Raw genomic sequence first — 19,058 nt, 5'->3', positions numbered from 1 at the left:
GCCAGGAACGACTTAAAAAAGATAACAATTCCTTTCACATTTGATGACAAACAAATATCTAATTTAGATATAGCAAACGAAACGCCAAGGAGAAAAACCACTTTTGCTACAATACAACCCAGCCATGTTCCTGCCCCACCTACTTCCCCTTTCCTCTCAGATAAGTCTCTTAAGCACACAGTAGCACCAGGCAAATATTTGTCAAATGGTGACTGAATAGGCTGGCTCAATTGGATTTGAAAATGCCCAACTGTTATGCAATAAAAGGAACCATTTGTGGCGAGGCCTTTAGCCTCCTGGGGTGGAGCTAGGGCAGCGCTGGCCAGAGCAGCCAGGTGGATAGCACGGTGGGATCCTGGGAAGGCAGACACTAAGAGGACAGGAAGAGACCACTCTGGCCAGGACCGGGAATGGAGGTGGCGTTTTTTAATTTAACGAAGGCCTTTCACCGTGAGATGGCTCATGGTCCTCCACCCCTAGCACTCCATGTCAGCGTCTGGTCCACCCACTAAGCCTGCTGGAAGGTCCAGTGTCCTGTGGCCTCTGCAAGGCAGAGTGAACTGGAATCAGAGCACCAAGACTGGTGAGCCCATCTGCTTCCCTATGGGTTGGAGGTAGGAGGATGTATACTTTATCCTCCTCGTTCTGGCCAAGATGCTATCCATTGGGCCCTTGGCATCTTGTTTCACTCCGCAGACAGGGTACAATTTTCGTCTGTGGCCTGGCTCCCCCCACCCACTGCTCCATGTATCCTCCCCAACTGCGTCCAACATGGATCTTTTCATCCACTCCCTGCTCACAGAATAAAGTCCCAGTGTCTTAGCAGGTTATTCATACTTTGCAATTTGTCCCCAACCTAAATGTCCAGCTTTGCTGCTCACAGCCAGGCCTCATCCACATCTAACTCCTGCCTGCCAGCACCCTGCTCTTTCATATCACTGGCTGCTGACTAGAAGGCCTTTCCTCCTGTGGCCCACCTGGAGGACTCGGATACCTCTTTCTGAAACCTGCTCAAATGTAGCTTTCTGTGAAATGGGCCTGCTAGCACCCAAGCATCTTCCTGAATACTTTCCCAAGTTTTCACTCAGCCTAGAAGTCTCCTTTTCCAACCACAAATTCCTAATATTCTTCAGGACATGGCTCTAGTATTGCTTTAAAATTTTTGTTAACTTTTTTTACATAGTTTCAAACTTAAAACAAAGTTGCAAACCTAGGACAAAGAATTCTAGCACATTTTTCACCGGGATCCCCGGATCCCCGGGTGAAGGAAAATATTAACGTTTTCCTACATTTGCTTTATTTAACCTTCTAGATCTCTTCCTCGCTATGTGTTTGTGTGATTTTATTTTTTTCTGAATAGCTTATGAGTTACTTGCAGACATTATACTCCTCTGTTCCTTCAATGTGTATGTTTTCTAAAACCAAGGACATTCTCTTACATAACTAGAGACTAATTATCAAAGTTATGAAATTAATTTTTATACCAATTATTATCTAATATACAGACCTTATTCAGATTTTACAAATTATCCTTTAAAATTATCCAATAAAGCCCTTTATAGCAAGGAAAATTCCCAGATCATCATTGCATTTAGTTGCTATGTCCCTTTAGTATTCTTTAATCTATAACACTTCTCTGGTCTTTTTTTTTTTTCCCCTTGTCTTTCCTAACAATGGGCATTTTTTAAGTATGTAGGCCAGGTATTGTGTAAAATGTACCCCATTTCAGGTTTGTCTGATGTTTCCTCATGATGATTTATGCTGTACAGTCTTGGCTGGGGTACCCCAAAGGCGATGCTGGGTTCATCTCAGGGTATCATATCGGGAGGTATATAATGTCACTCTGTCTCATTCCTGGGGATGTTAAGCGACTCTTGGCCTTCCTGGGATCTGGTACCTGCGATACAGAGATACAGGGAAGTGAGGGACAAAACCAACTGATGATCCTCTCCCATGGTCTCTCTGTGGCCACTTCTCATCCAAGCCTCACAGCAACCTTATAATTTAGCGGTGGTTGTGCTCATTTTACAGGTGTTCTCAGTGCAGACGAATAATCTGCCTAAGGATACTTGACCGGTAAGTAGCAGATCCAGATTCAAATCCAGGCCTGTCACTTTTCATAACACTGAAGCACTGGAGAAAATGGACAGCCAACAACGATGACTGGATGCTTAAAACAAACAAATCTAACGCCAGGACCACTGAAAAACTTAACACCCTCCTACATCAGTGAGGATGTTTTTTATTCATTCATCCCTTCAACAAATATTTATGATGAGTCTGCTGTGTACCAGGCAGTGTCACAGATCACAGAGATACAGTAGTGAACAAATAACATACATTCTAGTGGGACTCTGCAAATACCAGCAAATCCAGCTAAAGTGCTTAAAGAGTAACACAAAGGCTAATAATAGAGCTGATCCAGGGTTGATTAATTTAGCAGCTCAAAGACGTCCTGGCTCAGATCTGTGTTCTCTGAAATTCTCTTAGCTTTCCCTTTGGGGATGCAAGATGTTTGCCTTAGGTTTGAGCAATATATCCTCAAAGGAAATAAAGGGGATATTCCTGTCATGGTCTCTTTTTAGATGGGAAAAGAAAGTCTTGTTAGAATTTTCCTAGCCAACTTTCTTTCCACCTCCCTAGCCAGACTCTGTCACCGCTGCTGCTGCTAAGTCGCTTCAGTCGTGTCCAACTCTGTGTGACCCCATAGACGGCAGCCGACCAGGCTCTGCCGTCCCTGGGATTCTCCAGGCAAGAACATTGGAGTGGGTTGCAATTTCCTTCTCCAATGCATGAAAGTGAAAAGTGAAAGTGAAGTCGCTCAGTCGTGTCCAACTCTTCGTGACCCCATGGATTGCAGCCTACCAGGCTCCTCCGCCCATGGGATTTTCCAGGCAAGAGTACTGGAATGGGTGCCATTGCCTTCTCTGAAACTATGTCACTAGCCTATACCAATTCACCATATGGCCAGAGTAATGGGCTGCCACTCCAGGCTCAGGAATTCTAGATTGCACCCCTACCACACCGTCTCCAGGCTCAGCCTTCCCCAAACCACTTTGTTACCAGAAGAGTAAGAAGGGAGTGAATAAAAATTACAGTTTTCTTTAAAGAAACAAAGAGGACTTTGCTTTAAAGAAGCCGAGAGGACTGGACTTCCCTGGTGGTCCAGTGGTTAAGAGTTTGCCTTCCAAGCCAGGGGTGTGGGTTTGATCCCTAGTCAGGGAGCTAAGACCCTACATGCCTTGGGTCCAAAAAACCAAACCATGAAACAGAAGCGATATTGTAACAAATTCAATAAAGACTTTAAAAATGGTCCAGGTAAAGGAAGTCTAAAAAAAAAAAAAAAGCAGCAAAGAGGGGGAAAGAATGTTGAGTGCACACCTGACAATATTTTCAAATCTCCTATTCCCTAATTTACTGAATATTTATAGACTCTTGGTTATGCAAATATAAGTTTGTGTCATTGCTATTCCCAAAGAATCCTCTCTCATGATCCAGAGGTTATTGGTTCCAAGATCCCCATGGATATCGAAATCTGAGGATGCTCAAGTCTCTTAAATAAAATGAATTCAGAACCCACAGATAGGGAGGGTCAACTGCATTCATTACATCAAGTTCTACTCCGTTTTTCTTACTAAGTCATAAAATGTCTCTCTCTTTGTCCCTGTATCTCTTGTCTCATTCCAAAATAAGGCAAATTTTGTAAAGGTACAGAATCTTAGCCAGGGGAGGTTTAAAAATATTTATTAATAATAACTGGTTCTAGGATGTGTACTGACCACAGCACAGCCTGGTTAGTACATGGTGGGATCCTGGAGAGTCCTGCTGGACCAGGCACTCACATTTAGTTGCTAGATAGGAGATCCGGGAAGATCCTAGTGGAGGGGTCAGGGAGGATCCAGGGGGACACTCAGCCCCTACTATTTCCAATGATATGGAATTACTTAAGTATTTTTTAAAACTTATTTTTATTGAGGTCTAATTGATCCATTAATATTAGTTTCAGGTGTACAATATAATGTTTCAATATTTGTATACACTGTGAAATGATCACCATAATAAGTCTAGTTAACACACGTCCCCTTAGTTACTAGTATTTTTTTTTTTTCTCTTGTGATGAGAAGTTTTAAGATTTACTCTCTTGGCAACTTTCAAGAATGCAATACAGTATTATCAACTACAGTCATCATGCTGAATATCACATCCTGGGGACTTATTTTACAGCTGAAAGCTTGTACCTTTTGACCCCCTTCACTCATTTTGCTTATTCCCCACCACCACCCTGCCCCAACTCTCATCGCTGATAACTACCAACTTCTTCTATGAGAAAAAGTTGTGTCTATGAGCTTGGGTGTTTTATTGTTTTTTAGATTCCACATATGAGACCATGTCATATTTGTCTTTCTCTGTCTCTGATTTCACATAATGTCCTCAAGGTCCATCTGTGTTGTCCTAAATGCCAAGATTTCATTAATTGTTATGACTAACATTCTGTTATATATTTGAGATACACACACACACACATATATATATGTATATACATCTTATATCTTCTTTATTCACTTACCCATCAATGGATATTTGTCTTATTTCCATGTCCTGACTATCATAAGTAATACAATAAACATGGGGTGCAGATATCAAGTTAGTATTTTCATTTTCTTTGGATATATACCCAGAAGTGAAATTGTTGGATCATATGGAAGTTCTATTTTTAATTTTTTGAGGAACCACCATACTCTTTTCCACAGAGGTTGCACCAATTTAATTCCCACCAACAGTGTACATGGCTCCCTTTTCTCCACATCCTTGCCAAGACTTATTTCTTGTCTTTCCAATAACAGCCATTCTAGTAGGTATGACGTGATCTCATTGTGATTTTGATTTGCATTTCCCTGATGATGACTGATGTGGAACATCCTTTCATTGGCCATCCATATGCCTTCTTTGGAAAAATGTCTTTTCAGATAGGCCCATTTTAAAATCAAATTGTTTGCCTTTTTGCCATTGAGCTGTATGAGTTCTTTAAATATTTTGGATACTAACGCTCTATCAGATATGTGATTTGCAAATATTTTCTGCCATTCAGTAGGTTGCCTTTCACTTTCTTGATGGTTTCCTTTGCTGCATAGAAGCATTTCAGTTTTATATAGTCCCACTTATTTATTTTGGCTTTTATTGCTTTTGCTATTTCAGCATTTTAACAACTAGCATGATGGTGCCCTTGTGAGGAACTGGACATCAGCTCCAATCTTCACAGTGGCCATTCCCATTGTCGGTGCTGTGACTACAGCATGATCCTCCCAGTGTTCGCCCACGGTCAGGCATTTGGGCTGCTTCCAGTTTTAACTACAATATGAAGCTCAGTTCTAAACATCTGCATATGCAATTTTATTTTTTATATTTCACAATACATAAAATGTATATATTTATAAATATGTATCTCATATTTTTGTTTCCTTGGAACCCATTTCCCAAAGTGGTGTTTCAAGGTCAAATGGTATGATCAATTTGGTCATTCGACTTAGTGATTTAAAAACCACTTAAGCTGGAAGAAATTACATTGTAGATTTGTTCACAAAACTTCAAAAAACTAAAGCCTATTTGTTGGTTACTCCTTACAACTATAACTGGTGGAAATTAATAATCATTAGACATCATCATCTCCTTGGATCACTGCCTTGTCATGGCGAAGGGGCTTGTGTAACTCAATGAAGTGATGAGTCATGCATAGGGCCATCCAAGATGGGCGGGTCACAGTGGGGAGTTCTGACAAAACATGCTCTGCTGGAGGAGGGAATGCCAAACCACCTCAGTATACTTTACATGAGAACCTCATGAGTTATATAAAAGGACAAAAAGATATGACATCGAAAGATGAGTCTCCCAGGTTGGAAGGTGTCCAGTATGCTACTAGGGAAGAGTGGAGGAGAACTAACAATAGCCCCAAAAAGAATGAAATGGCTGGGCCAAAGTGGAAATGATGCTCAGTTGTGGACATATTTGGTGATGAAAATTCCATGCTGCAAAGAACAATATTGCATAGGAACCTCAAATGTTAGGTCCAGGCATCAAGGTACATTGGACATGGTCAAGCAGGAGATGGTAAGAATAAACATCAACATCTTAGGAATCAGTGAACTAAAATGGATGGGAGTGGGCGAATTTAATTGAGATGACCATTATATCTACTATTGTGGGCAAGAACCCCATAGAAGAAATGGAGTAGCCCTCATAATCAACAAAAGAGCTGTATACAGTCAGCAAAAACAAAACCTGGAGCTGACTGTGGCTCAGATCATCAGCTTCTCATAGCAAAATTCAGGCTTAAACTAAAGAAAGCAGGGAAAACCACTAGGCCAGCCAGGAACAAATTAAATCACATCCCCTATGAATATGTAGTGGAGGTAACAAATAGATTCAAGGGATTAGACCTAGTTAACAGTGTACCTTGAGAAAGAACCATGGATGGAGGTCCGTAATATTGTACAGGAGGCAGCTAACAAAACTATCCCAGAGAAAAGGAAATGCAAGAAGGCAAAATGGTTATCTGAGGAGGCTTTACAAATAGCTGAAGAAAGAAGAAAAGTGAAAAGGAAGGGAGAAAGGGAAAAGTACACCCAACTAAGTGCAGAGTCCCAAAGAATAGCATGGAGAGACAAGAAGGCCTTCTTCAATGAACAGTGCATAAAACTAGAAGAAAACAACAGAAGGGGAAAGGCTAGAGATCTCTTCAGGAAAACTGGAAATATCAGGGGAATATTTTACCCAAAGATGGGCACAATAAAGGACAGAAACAGTAGAGATCTAGTAGATGCTAAAGAGATCAAGATGAGATGGAAAGAATACACGGAGGAACTGAAAAAAAAAATCTTTATGAACTGGATTACTACAGTGGCGTGGTCAGTCACCCAGAGCCAGACAGTCTGGATTGTGAAGTCAGGTGGGCCTTAGGAAGCATTGCTGTTAATAAAACTAGTGGATGTGAAAGAATTCCAGTAGAACTATTCAGAACCCTAAAGGATGATGCCATCAAGGCTTTGCATTCAATATGTCAGCAAATCTGGAAGATCCAGCAGTGGTCACAGGACTGGAAATGGTCAATCCTCATTCCATTTCCCAAGAAGGGTAGTACTAAAGAATGTGCTAATCATCGGACAATTGCACTCATCTCTCATGCTACTAAGGTCATGCTTAAAATCTTGCCTGCTAGGCTTCATCACTGTGCAAACCAACAACTTCCAGATGTCCAAGCTGGGTTTAGAAAAGGAAGAGGAACCAGAGATCAAATTGCCAACATTCACTGGATCATACAGAAAACTGGGGAATTCCAGAAAAACATCTACCTCTGTTTCATTGAGTACCCTAAAGCCTTTGTGTGGATCATAACAAACTGTGGAAAGCTCTTAAAAAGATGGGAATACCAGACCATTTTACTTTTCTCCTAAGAAACCTGTATGCAGGTCAAGAAGCAACAGTTAGAACCCTGTATGGAACAACTCATTGGTTCAAGACAGAGAAAGGAGTACAACAGGGCTGTCTGCTGTCACCCTGTTTGTTTAACCTACACGCTGAGCACATCATGAGAAACGCCGGGCTGGATGAGTTACAAGCTGGGATCAGAATAGGTGGGAGAAACATCAACAATTTCAGATATGCAGATGATACCACTCCAATGGCAGAAAGCAAAGAGGAACTAAAGAGCTTCTTGATGAGGGTGGGGGAGGAGAGTGAAAGAGTCAGCTTAAAACTAAATATTTAAAAAAAAAAAAACTAACAAAATGGCATTACTTCCCATTACTTCATGGCAAATAGAAGGGGAAAAGGTGGAAGTAGTAACAGATTTCCTCTACTTGAGCTCTAAAATCACTGCAGATGGTGACTGCAGCCATGAAATCAGAAGACGACTGCTTCTTGGCAGGAAAGCTATAACAAACCTAGACAGTGTGTTGAAAAGCAGAGACATTACTCTGCCGACAAAGGTCCATGTAGTCAAGGCTATGGTATTCCCAGTGATCACGTATGGTTGTGAGAGCTGTAAAGAAGGCATAGTGCCAAAGAATTGATGCTTTTGAACTGTGGTGCTGGAGAAGATTCTGAAAGTCCCTTGGACAGCAAGGAGATCAAACCAGTCAATCTCAAGGGAAGGGATATCAATCCTGAATACTCATTGGAAGGACTGATGCTGAAGCTGAAGCCCCAGTATTTTGGTCATCTGATGCAAAGAGCCAACCTACTGGAAACGTCCCTGATGCTGGGAAAGACTGAAGGCAGGAGGAGAAGAGAGGATCAGAGGGTGAGATGGCTGGATGGCATCACTGATGCAGAGGACATGAACCTGGGCAAATGAGGGAGATGAGGGACATATAATATTTTTTACATATTTTATTTTTGGCCGCGCTGGGTCTTCTGTGCTCTAAAGGCTTTCTTGAATTGTGGCGAGCAGGGACTACTCTTCATTGCAGTGTTTGGGCTTCTCACCGCGATTGCTTCTTTTGTTGCAGAGCACGGGCTCTAGGGCGCGCAGACTTCAGTAGTTGCAGCATGTGGGCTCAGAAGCTGTAGCTCCCAGGGTCCAGAGCACAGCCTCAATAATTGTGGTGCACAGGCTTCGCTGTTCTGTGGAATGTGGGATCTTCTCAGACCAGGGGTCCAAGTTGTGTTTCCTCCACTGACAAGTGGATTCTTTACCACTGAGCCACCCAGAGAATCCCTAACCAAATATTTAGAAACATCCTTGCGTGCTTTTTCACAGACTACTGTTGCTTGGGAACTGGAAAGAGGGTGAGCACTGGTATAAGGAGAGCTGGGTTCAGATCTGGGCAATGTTACTCCACTAGAGGCCGGGGTCTTGGCAGTCTCTTAGCCTGTCGGGACCCTGGTTTACCTAAGTGTAAGATGGGGGAGGAAATACCATCTCTCACAGCAGCGGGCACTGATGGCCTCCATCTGTTTCTGACCCTGTCCTGAGGCCTGGTCACCTTTGTCACACTCCCACCATGGTCCTTCTTTGAATGATAAACTATCAAAGTGCCCTGGAAAGTGCCAGTTCTGCACCTTAAGGAAGCGCATAGATTGCCACCTTCTGGTGTAAAGAGTTAGTGTCCAGATGACTTTGGGGATCAAACTGCTCCCCCTTGTGTCCCTGTGAGGATCTGCCCCAAGGGTCAAGTTGCTAAAGCAAGTTGCGGGAAGTCTTTCTGCCTAGAATGGCCCTAGTATTTGAGGTGTGGCTTTAAGATAATGTCCTCCTTCTGCCAGTGCAACTCTGGGGGACAGATAATGCAGGGTTTTTAAAGTTGCCTATAAAGGAAGTTGTTTTTGCTTTTGGAGACTGTGAAGGGGCAGGTAAAGGCATCTTTGCAAAAGCACGAAGTTTTTCATCAGTGGTTTATTAAACCTTGTTTCGAGAGGCTGACAGCAGTGGTCAATCAATCAGTCCACAAATATTTACAGAGCACTTATCACCTGCCAGACACATGCTTTGATAAACAGTCTTGAATAAGACCGGCAGGGTCCCTGGACTCCTTGTCTAGTAGGGAAGTTTAGGGACAAGATTCTTTTTTAACTGATATACTTTCTTCCATTTATTTAATTGAAGACTAAGTGAGATCTAAGGAGAAAAATTTAAAACACAGTATTTCACCTTCTAAACACAGTAGTTATTTTTATTTCAACACCTTCCAGTTCTTGTACACTTGTGTGCACATTTTTACAGAGCTATAATAATAAAATCCAACATTCAAAAAACTAAGATCATGGCATCCAGTCCTATCACTTCATGGCAAATAGATGGGGAAACAATGGAAACAGTGACAGACTTTATTTTCTTAGGCTCCAAAATCACTGCAGATAGTGACTGCAACCGTGAAATTAAAAGATACTTGCTCCATGGAAGAAAAGCTATGACAAACCTAGATAGCATATTAAAAAGCAGAGACATTACTTTGCCGACAAAGGTCTGTCTAGTCAAAGCTATGGTTTTCCCAATAGTCAGGCATGGATGTGAAAGTTGGACTATAAAGAAACCTGAGTGCCAAAAAATTGACGCTTTTGAACTGAGGTGTTGGAGAAGACTCTTGAGAGTCCCTTGGACGGCAAGGAGATCAAGCCAGTCCATCCTAAAGGAAATCAGTCCTGAATATTCATTGGAAGGACTGATGCTGAAGCTGAAACTCCAATACTTTGGTCACCTGATGTGAAGAACTGACTTATTTGAAAAGACCCTGATGCTGGGAAAGATTGAAAGCAGGAGAAGGGGACAACAGAAGATGAGATGATTGGATGGCATCACTGACTCAATGGACATGAGCTTGAGTAAACTCTGGGAGTTGGTGATGGACAGGGAAGCCTGGTGTGCTGCAGCCCATGGGGTCACAAAGAGTTGGACATGACTGAGTGACTGAACATAACTGATAATCATAAAGTATGGTATTCTGAAGTTAGGTACATTTCACTCACAATAAACACTTCTCTATGTTACTACTTAATCTTCATAATTATCCTTATAGCTCTAGAAGAGGCAAACATGTGGCTGTATCAAAATCTATGTAAGAAGACCCCTAAGCTTAGACTCATAATTGTTTTTTTCCTTTTATTTTCTAGCTAGAGTAGATATTGCTGATGTTAACTTCTTCATGCAGATTTTTACTGCATTACTTCTCAATGATCATGAAGATGATTCATCCTGTGTGTTGCCATATTGCTTCTCTAGAGAACTGTTACTAACTTACAGTGCCACCAATATTATATCTATGAGTTACTTTTGCTGCAACATCAGGCACATAGTTGCTTTTACACATTTTGACAATTAACATTTTTAAATGAGGTCCTAAATCTGCTTTAATCTGCATTTCTCTAATGCCAGTAGGCAGGCTCTTTTTTGCGCATGACTATAACTGCTTGTGTGAAATGCCTTTGTATTGTGATTAAAATTTTGAATGAGTGCCTAGTTTGAGGTCTTCTCTTAGACTAGAGAAAAGCAATAGAGGACTGCAGCACTGCAGCCCAGGATGTGAGAATGGCACTTAGGGCTTTAATAATTGGGTTAATAACTCCTTCTGGAATCTTCCTAAGAAAGCTCAGCTGTTGCAGAATCTTAAGTGCAAGTCTCTTCTGCTACCCAGAGCTATTAATACTAAGTGAGAAAAGTGATTCTGTAACACCCTTGGCTGTGCTGAAGTCAAGAGTGGAAATGACATAAGTTCCCCCTGTTCATGAAAAAGAGCTGGACATCAGCCTAAGTTACAATAATGCAAATGAAAATTACGTGACTGGAGAGTTAATTTGCTTCCTAGTGACTGAAGAAATAGAGTGCCCTTGAGTGTTGTAAGGGTCCATGGTTTAACCCCCTGGCCCAGAGAAGTGAAGTGACTCACCTAAACTCACACAGCAAACTAGACCCCCAGCTCTGAACCTCCTTTGCATCTTTCCAGTGTCCTGAATGTGAATGTGAACGAACCTGTGATTGTCTCCTTCTTGGGGCCGCCCTCCCCTCACGCAGCGTGGCCTCCTCCTAGCCTGGATGATCTCTGGAACACAGCTCTGGGAACACGTTCTGAGATGGGAGTTGGTTTCCTTTCCCACATAGCTTCCAACAAGAACCCCGGGCCTTTCCTCTCTGGGAACTCAAAGTCTTGCACCATACATGGTTCTGAGCAGTAACTAAAATACTTTTCCAAGCACAAGTCCTTCTTCTGAAAGATGACAAATGTTAGAAATGGGACCTGTGTGAGGGTGAGGGGTTCTGACTAAATCAGTAAGGTTTTTTGGTTTAACACCTCACTGCTTTTTTTCTGGCCTGATTAGATGATGGGAAATGACATTTGATTAACACATACCTATAGTAGGCACTATCTCATTTCATTTCTTAAAAACAACTATGGAGTAAGAGATTCAGAAATGGAGGCTCAGAGAGGTTAGGTTACTAAGTTGACCAGCTCCCAGAGCTAAGATGTCACTATCTAACTGATCCTCACTGAGGAAAGGAATCAGAACCACATGGGAGCTTTTTCAAACTACGCATGTATGCTTCCCATTGAGAATCACTGCACCCTACAGGGCCATGTGTAGGATTTGTCTGCCCAGGGTGCCATTCCATGGATGTTCTACTCTAGACAGGTGTCAGCAAACTGGTGACGTACTGTAGTCGGCTCACTGTACTGGCGGGTCCCACATCCACTGATATAGACAGCTGACTGCTTTGCAATTTTCTATGAGGGACTTGAGCATCCACAGATTTTGGTATTCTGGCGGGGGGCGCGGGGTGGTTCTAGAACCAATCCCCTGAAGATACTGAGGGTCAACTGTAATAGGCAGGATATAGAAATCCATGTAGAGGGGCTTTAACAAAGACAAGGAAAATAAGCATCTGGAAAAATCCCTTAGAGATGAGTAGAAGAACCCTAATGATTGGGACACAGGGGAATATAACTCGAGACCAGAGAAGAGAGCAGTCTTGGAAGAAGGGTGCAAGAGGACAGGGCCCAGGGCAGGCTGACCAGTTTCCAGGAAATATGTGGTGGGGGAAGGGGGTTTGGCACAAGACTTGGGAGCTCCTTGTGGCAGAATCTCTGTCTAGCACACTCAGAACAGAGAGGCAGCAGCTGAGGGGAGGGAAGCACTTGACCAAGAATTCTAAGACCTAGTCCTGGCTGTGTGACTTCAGGCAAGTCACATCACCTCTCTGTGTCTTTTTCTTCACAATAGGCATAAAAATAACCTTCTCTGGCTACCTCTCAGGGGATTATGGAAACTGAAGGAGTTAACTTGTATCAAAGTGTTTTATAAATTATGAAACGCTGTACAAAAGAGTTCTAATTCATTGTCACTCAGAATTTCAGCCCCTTAATTTGTTCTCAGCTCTATTTTATTGGCAGCATTTGATGTTTGTTGAGATCCTCTGTAGTAAAGTCTGGCACAGGGAAGGCTTCCTACGTTACTGTCTCCTGATCTTGTTGGACCTTTAGCCCAACTAGCATGACTTTCTACTATGTAGAAGATACTCTGATAACAGTCTGATTGGCCTTTAAAAAACCCAGCTATTGTTCTTAAAAAAAGAGGTTTGGGTGTTTTTTTGTGTGTGAAAAGTTCATTTATATAAAAGTATATATAACATGAAAGTACAATTTAAAGAATAATAAAACAAACTGCATAGTAAGTGTGATGCTCCCACCATCCTTCCCTGACATATTCTCTTCACTGCACATTCATTTCCTCATTTGTGTTCATCTTTCTTTTGCTTTTAAAAAATACTTGTATCACATACATACTATCCCTAAGCAGTATCATTTAGTTTTTCATGTCTCTGAACTTTTTATAAAGGTGATCATATTATAAGTATTCTTCTATAACTTGCTTTTCACATCAGTGATTTCCCTGTGTGGACAGATGCAGGTGTAGTCCATTCATTTTCATTACTGTATAGCACTCCACTGTGGGAATATACCATAATTTATATATCTGTCCCAAAGTGAATAGACAGTTGAGTTTCTTCCAGTTTGGAGATATTATAAACAATACTTGTATATATCTCCTGCTTCATATGTATAAGAGTTTATATAAATCCCACTTGCCATATCAAAAAGAATAAAATACATAGGAATAAATCTAGCTAAAGAGGTAAAAGACCAGTACTCTGAAAACTGCAAAATGCTAATAAAAGAGGTCAGATGACACAAGTAAATGGGAAGACATACTGTGTTCTTGGATTGGAATAATCAATATTGTCAAAATGACTCCTTACTGAAGGCAACTACAGATTCAATGTAATTCCTATTAAATTACCAGTGGCATTTTCCACAGAACTAGAACAACAACGAAACAATTTAATTTGTATGGAAACACAAAGAACCTAATACCCAAGCAATCTTGAGAAAGAAAAGTGGAGTTGGAGGAATGGAGCTGAAGCTGACTATACTACAAAGCCACAGTAATCAAACAGTATGGTACTAGCATTAAAAACAAAAATATAGATCAATGGAACAGGATAGGAAGCCCAGAAATAAATTCACATACCTATGGCCAATTAATCTATGACAGAAGAGGCAAGAATATACAATGAAGAAAAGATACTCTTCAATAAGTGGTGCTGGGAACTGGACAGCTACATATAAAAAAATTAAATTAGAACATTTCCAATACCATGCAGAAATAAACTAAAGATTAACCAAAGACCTAAATGTAAGACTTGATAGTATAAAACTCCTAGAGGAAAATATGAAAAGGACACTCTTTCACATAAATCATAGCAATATCTTTGTGGATTCATCTCCTAGAGTAATGGAAACAAGAGCAAAAATAAACAAGTGGGAACTTAAAAGCTTTTGCACAGAAAAGGAAACCATAAACAAAATCAATAGACAACTTACAGAATGGGGGGAAATATTTGCAAATGATGCAACAGACAAGGGATTAATCTCCAAAATACACAAATAGCTCATACAACTCAACATAAAAAAACCCCACAAACAACCCAACCAAAAATGGGCAGAAGATCCACATATACATTTCTCCAAAGAAAACATATAGATGGCCAAAAAGCACATGAAACGGGGCTCAACATCACTAATTATTAAAGAAATGTAAATCAAACCTACCATGAGACATCACCTCACACCAGGCAGAATGACCAAATAATAAATGTTGGGGAAGATGTAAAGATAAAGGAACCCTCTACTGTTGGTAGGAATGTAAATTTGTACAACCACTATGGAGAATCATATGGCAGTTCCTTAGAAAGCTAAAAATAGGTGTTCGCAGCCGCCGCCGCGCAGCCGTCGCTCTCCAGTGCCAGCGCTGCCTCTAGCTCGCCGAGCTCCAGCCGAAGGAGAAGGGGGGTAAGTAAGGAGGTCTCTATACCGTGGCTCGTACAAGGCAGACTGCCTGCAAATTGACCAGTGGTAAAGCACCGAGGAAGCAACTCGCTACAAAAGCCGCTCACAAGAGTGCGCCCTCTACTGGAGGGGTGAAGCAACCTCATCGCTACAGGCCTGGTACTGTGGCACTCCGTGAAATTAGACGTTATCAGAAGTCCACTGAATTTCTGATTCGCAAACTTCCCTTCCAGCGTCTGGTGTGGGAAATTTCTCAGGACTTCAAAACAGATCTGCGCTTCCAGAGCGCAGCTATTGGTGCTTTGCAGGAGGCAAGTGAGGCCTATCTGGTTGGGCTTTTTGAAGACACCAACCTGTGTGCTAGCCACGCCAAACGTGTAACAATTATGCCAAAAGACATCCAGCTAGCACGCCGCATACGTGGAGAACGTGCTTAAGAATCCACTATGATGGGAGACATTTCATTCTTTAAAAAAAAAAAAAAAATTCTCTTCTTCCTGTTATTGGTAGTTCTGAACGTTAGATATTTTTTTCCCATGGGGTCAAAAGGTACCTAAGTATATGATTGCAAGTAAAAAATAGGGGACAGAAATCAGGTATTGGCAGTTTTTCCATTTTCATTTGTGTGTGAATTTTTAATATAAATGCAGGGACATAAAGCATTAATGAAAGTCAAAATGTTTCAGGGAACAAGTTTCAGCAGTTCAACTTTAAAACAATTATAAATAAACCTGTTAAATTTTTCTGGACAATTCCAGCATTTGGATTTTTTTAAAACAAGTAAATTTCTTATTGACTGCAAAAAAAAAAAAAAAAGAAAGAAAGCTAAAAATAGAGCTACCATATGATCCTGCAATCCCACTCATGCACATATATCCAGAGAAAACCATAATTTGAAAAGGTGCATGCCCCCAAATGTTCACTGCAGCACTATTCACAATAGCCAAGACATGAAAACAACCTTAACATCCATCAACAGATGAATGGATAAAGAAGATGTGGTACGTATATACAATTGAATACTACTCACCATAGAAAAGAATGAAATAATGCCATTTGCAGCAACATGGGTAGACAAGTTGCAGCTAGACATTATCATACTAAGTGAAATAAGCCAGTCAGAGAAAAACAAATGTCATATGATATCACTTATATGTGTAATCTAAAAAACTTATACAAATAACTTATTTACAAAACAGATATAAGCTCACAAACATAGAAAACAAACCTCTGGCTACCAAAGGGGAAATATGGGGGTGGGAGGAGGGATAAATTAAGAGGTTAAGATTAACATATACATATCACACTACTATATATAAAACAGATAACCAACGAGGATCTACTTTATATAGCACAGGGAACTATACTCAATATTTTATAATTATCTATAAGGAAAAAGAATCTGAAAAGGACTGAATATAAGTATATGTGTGTGTGTGTGTGTGTGTGTGTGTGTGTGTATGTATGTACAACTGAATCGCCATGCTGTTCATCTGAAACTAACACAATATTGTAAATCAACTGTATTTAAACCTAAAAAAACTATCAAAGAAAGAATTTATATACATCCAGAAGTGCTGGGTTGTATGGAATGTATGTCTTTCAATTTTTTTATTGAAAAATTTTCAATGAAGTACAGTTGATGTACAATGTTATGTTTCAGGTTACTACATAATGATTTGATATTAGTATACGTTACAAAATGATCACCACAATGTCTAGTAACCATCTGTTCCCATACAAAGCTATTACAATATTATTGACTATATTGCTTATGCCATATACTATAACCCTGGGAAGTACATATATCTTTAATTTTGTAATATAAAGCCAAACTGTTCCCAGTGGCTGTACCAATTAACATCCTCATGAACAGTATATGAGAATTCACACTGTTCTACATCCTTGCCACTGCTTGATATGGTCTTCTAAATTTTTGCTAACCTAATAGCTGTGGAATTGTATCTCAATTTGGTTTTAGCTTGTTTTTCCCTTATTACTAAGGAGGCTGAGCAGCTTTTCACATGCCTATGGTCCTTTTAGTATTTATCTCTGAAGTGCCTGTTCATGTCTTCTGCCCATTTAAAAAAAAGAAGTTGTTTACTCATCTTATTGATTTTTAGTAGCTCTTTATAGATGCTGGATGCTAATTCTTTGACAGTTAAATGTGTTATTTTCTCCCAGCCTTCAGCTTATCTTATGCTCTGTACCTTTTTTTTCTTTTTCTTTTGGTGAATAGAAGTTCTTAGTTTTAGTGAAGTCAACTGCAATCTTTTCTTTTGTCTTTTCCTTTCACTTTATGTATTGTCTTGTTAAAAAATTATTATTATTATTATTATTATTATTATTTTTAACCTGAAGTAAGAAAGATAATCTGTATTGTCTTCTCTAAAAATTCCAAATGTCTTTCTTGGGACTGTTCTCTCTTTCAAGCTCCTGAATATTTCCATAAAATGTTTCTGGAAGCCTGAGGTTATTTCCAGTCCACTGGGCCTCCTCTCAGCACAGAGGGCATTGAGTTCTGACAAATGCCAAGAGAAAGACTCCATTCACAGAGCGGGCTGGTTGGCGCTGCCAAGCTCAGCTCTCAAAGGCCCCATGTGTCCTTCCCTCTCCAACAGCCTCAGACCTCTAGGGGGCGCCTTCACACCAGGCATCCAGCTCCCTGCAGCCTGCCCTGCCTCAGAGATGGTGCCCAGCTTCTGCCAAGGATGCTCTGACCTCTCTCTGGGTAGCTGCCCCCAGCCCTCACCCAGCCTCACACTGAGCTGACAAGGCCAGACTTCTCGTTTTTGAAGGAACCACACAGAAGCTTCCTAGCTAGTCCTGCTCTCAAATCTGCCCTCCCCTCCTCCTGCTCTCTTCCTTCCTTGGAATCTTCTTGACTCCATATTGTCTTCTTGGGGCCCCTTGGCAATAATCTCTTACCAGGGCAGATGCTGCTATGGTTTAAGCTTACCCCAGGACTTCCATGGTGGTCTAGGAGTTAAGAATCCACTTGCCAATGCAGAAGACATATTTTTAATCCCTGCTCTGGGAAGACCCCACATGCTGCGGGGCAACTAAGATTGTGTACCACAAGTACTTGAGCTTGCGTGCTGCAACTACTGAAGCCCATGTGCTCTAGAGCCTGTGCTCTGCGACAAGGGAAGCCACTGCAATGAGAAGCCTGCACACCACAACGAGAGAGTAGCTCCCCACTCACCTAAACTAGAGAAAGCCCATGCGCCACAATGAAGATCCAGTGCAGCAAAAAATAAACTTAGATGTACCCCAAACCTCTGCAGCATTGTAACTGCTGTTAACTGCAGGCTTCCCAAAGGATAAAAACACTTAGGGGCCACAAAAGGTATAAAACATAAGTTTAAGGCCTCATAACTTTGCCTGTTTGTATTCAATTTTGCCTTGCCTTTTCACCTCCACCATCTGATCGCTGGCTTCATGACTTCAGGAGAGTGTAAGCTACCACCAGGACCGCTCTGGCCAAGAAGCAGGGTGAGGCCTGCGGCCTGGGATGTGGAAGGTAGGTGGGCCACATGGATCACGGGGTATATAAGCTGAATCTGGTACACTTTTCACTTTTCCTGTGTTTATGCGAGCTCTGCTTCCCAGGACAGCTAGCACTGAGCACATCTGTGTATATGTAGGCACATCCTTATTCATCCACTAATTCTACAAGTATTTCCTGAATACCACAAAGGGCACAGTGATGAAGGAAGCATGCAAGCACGTGACACATGTACTAAACGAATACTGAAGGATGAGGTGTTCCAGGGTCTTGGACTATGCAGCAATTGGGCAGAGTCAGGCTAGAGTTATAGGTTAGTTTAAGCATCACTAAAACATTTTCTGTAAAGGACCAGATAGTATTTCAGGCTTTGTGGGCTACATATCTCTCTGTTGCATGCTGTTTGTTTATTTGTATGCCTTTCAAAGCCTTTCTCAGCTTGTAGCCCATATAAAACCAGGTTGGGGGTCTGTGTGTTAATCTACATTGCACTGACAAACTCCCAGTCTAAGTTGTCACGTTAAAGGTTTGTTCTGGGTCACTTCACCATCCAGAGCAGGTTGGTGAGTTTCCTACTGTCCTTTATGCAGTGACTCAGGACCCAGACCACCTCCCTCTATGAGGCCACCATCTATGCCACCCCCGTTAACTGTGAAAGAAGAGAGGGTTGTAGGCTTGAATGAGGTCTTTTAAGGGCCACATCCCTTCGGTGTACA

General features: G+C 41.3%; 1 protein-coding gene across 1 annotated transcript; it reads left to right on the top strand.

Annotated features, from left to right (window-relative positions):
- The first annotated feature begins 410 nt into the window (after positions 1–410).
- LOC122705645 (histone H3.3A-like) lies at positions 411–15,388 on the top strand. The gene is made up of 2 exons (XM_043921071.1): positions 411–450; positions 14,847–15,388. The coding sequence occupies exons 1-2, from the start codon at positions 411–413 to the stop codon at positions 15,269–15,271; spliced, it is 465 nt and encodes a 154-aa protein (XP_043777006.1). The 3' UTR covers positions 15,272–15,388.
- The last annotated feature ends 3,670 nt before the right edge of the window (positions 15,389–19,058 follow it).

This window comes from Cervus elaphus, chromosome 12 (genome assembly GCF_910594005.1).
Source record: "Cervus elaphus chromosome 12, mCerEla1.1, whole genome shotgun sequence".
In the NCBI taxonomy this organism is placed as follows: Eukaryota; Metazoa; Chordata; class Mammalia; order Artiodactyla; family Cervidae; genus Cervus; species Cervus elaphus.
This window is presented reverse-complemented; position numbering and strand designations above follow the sequence as displayed.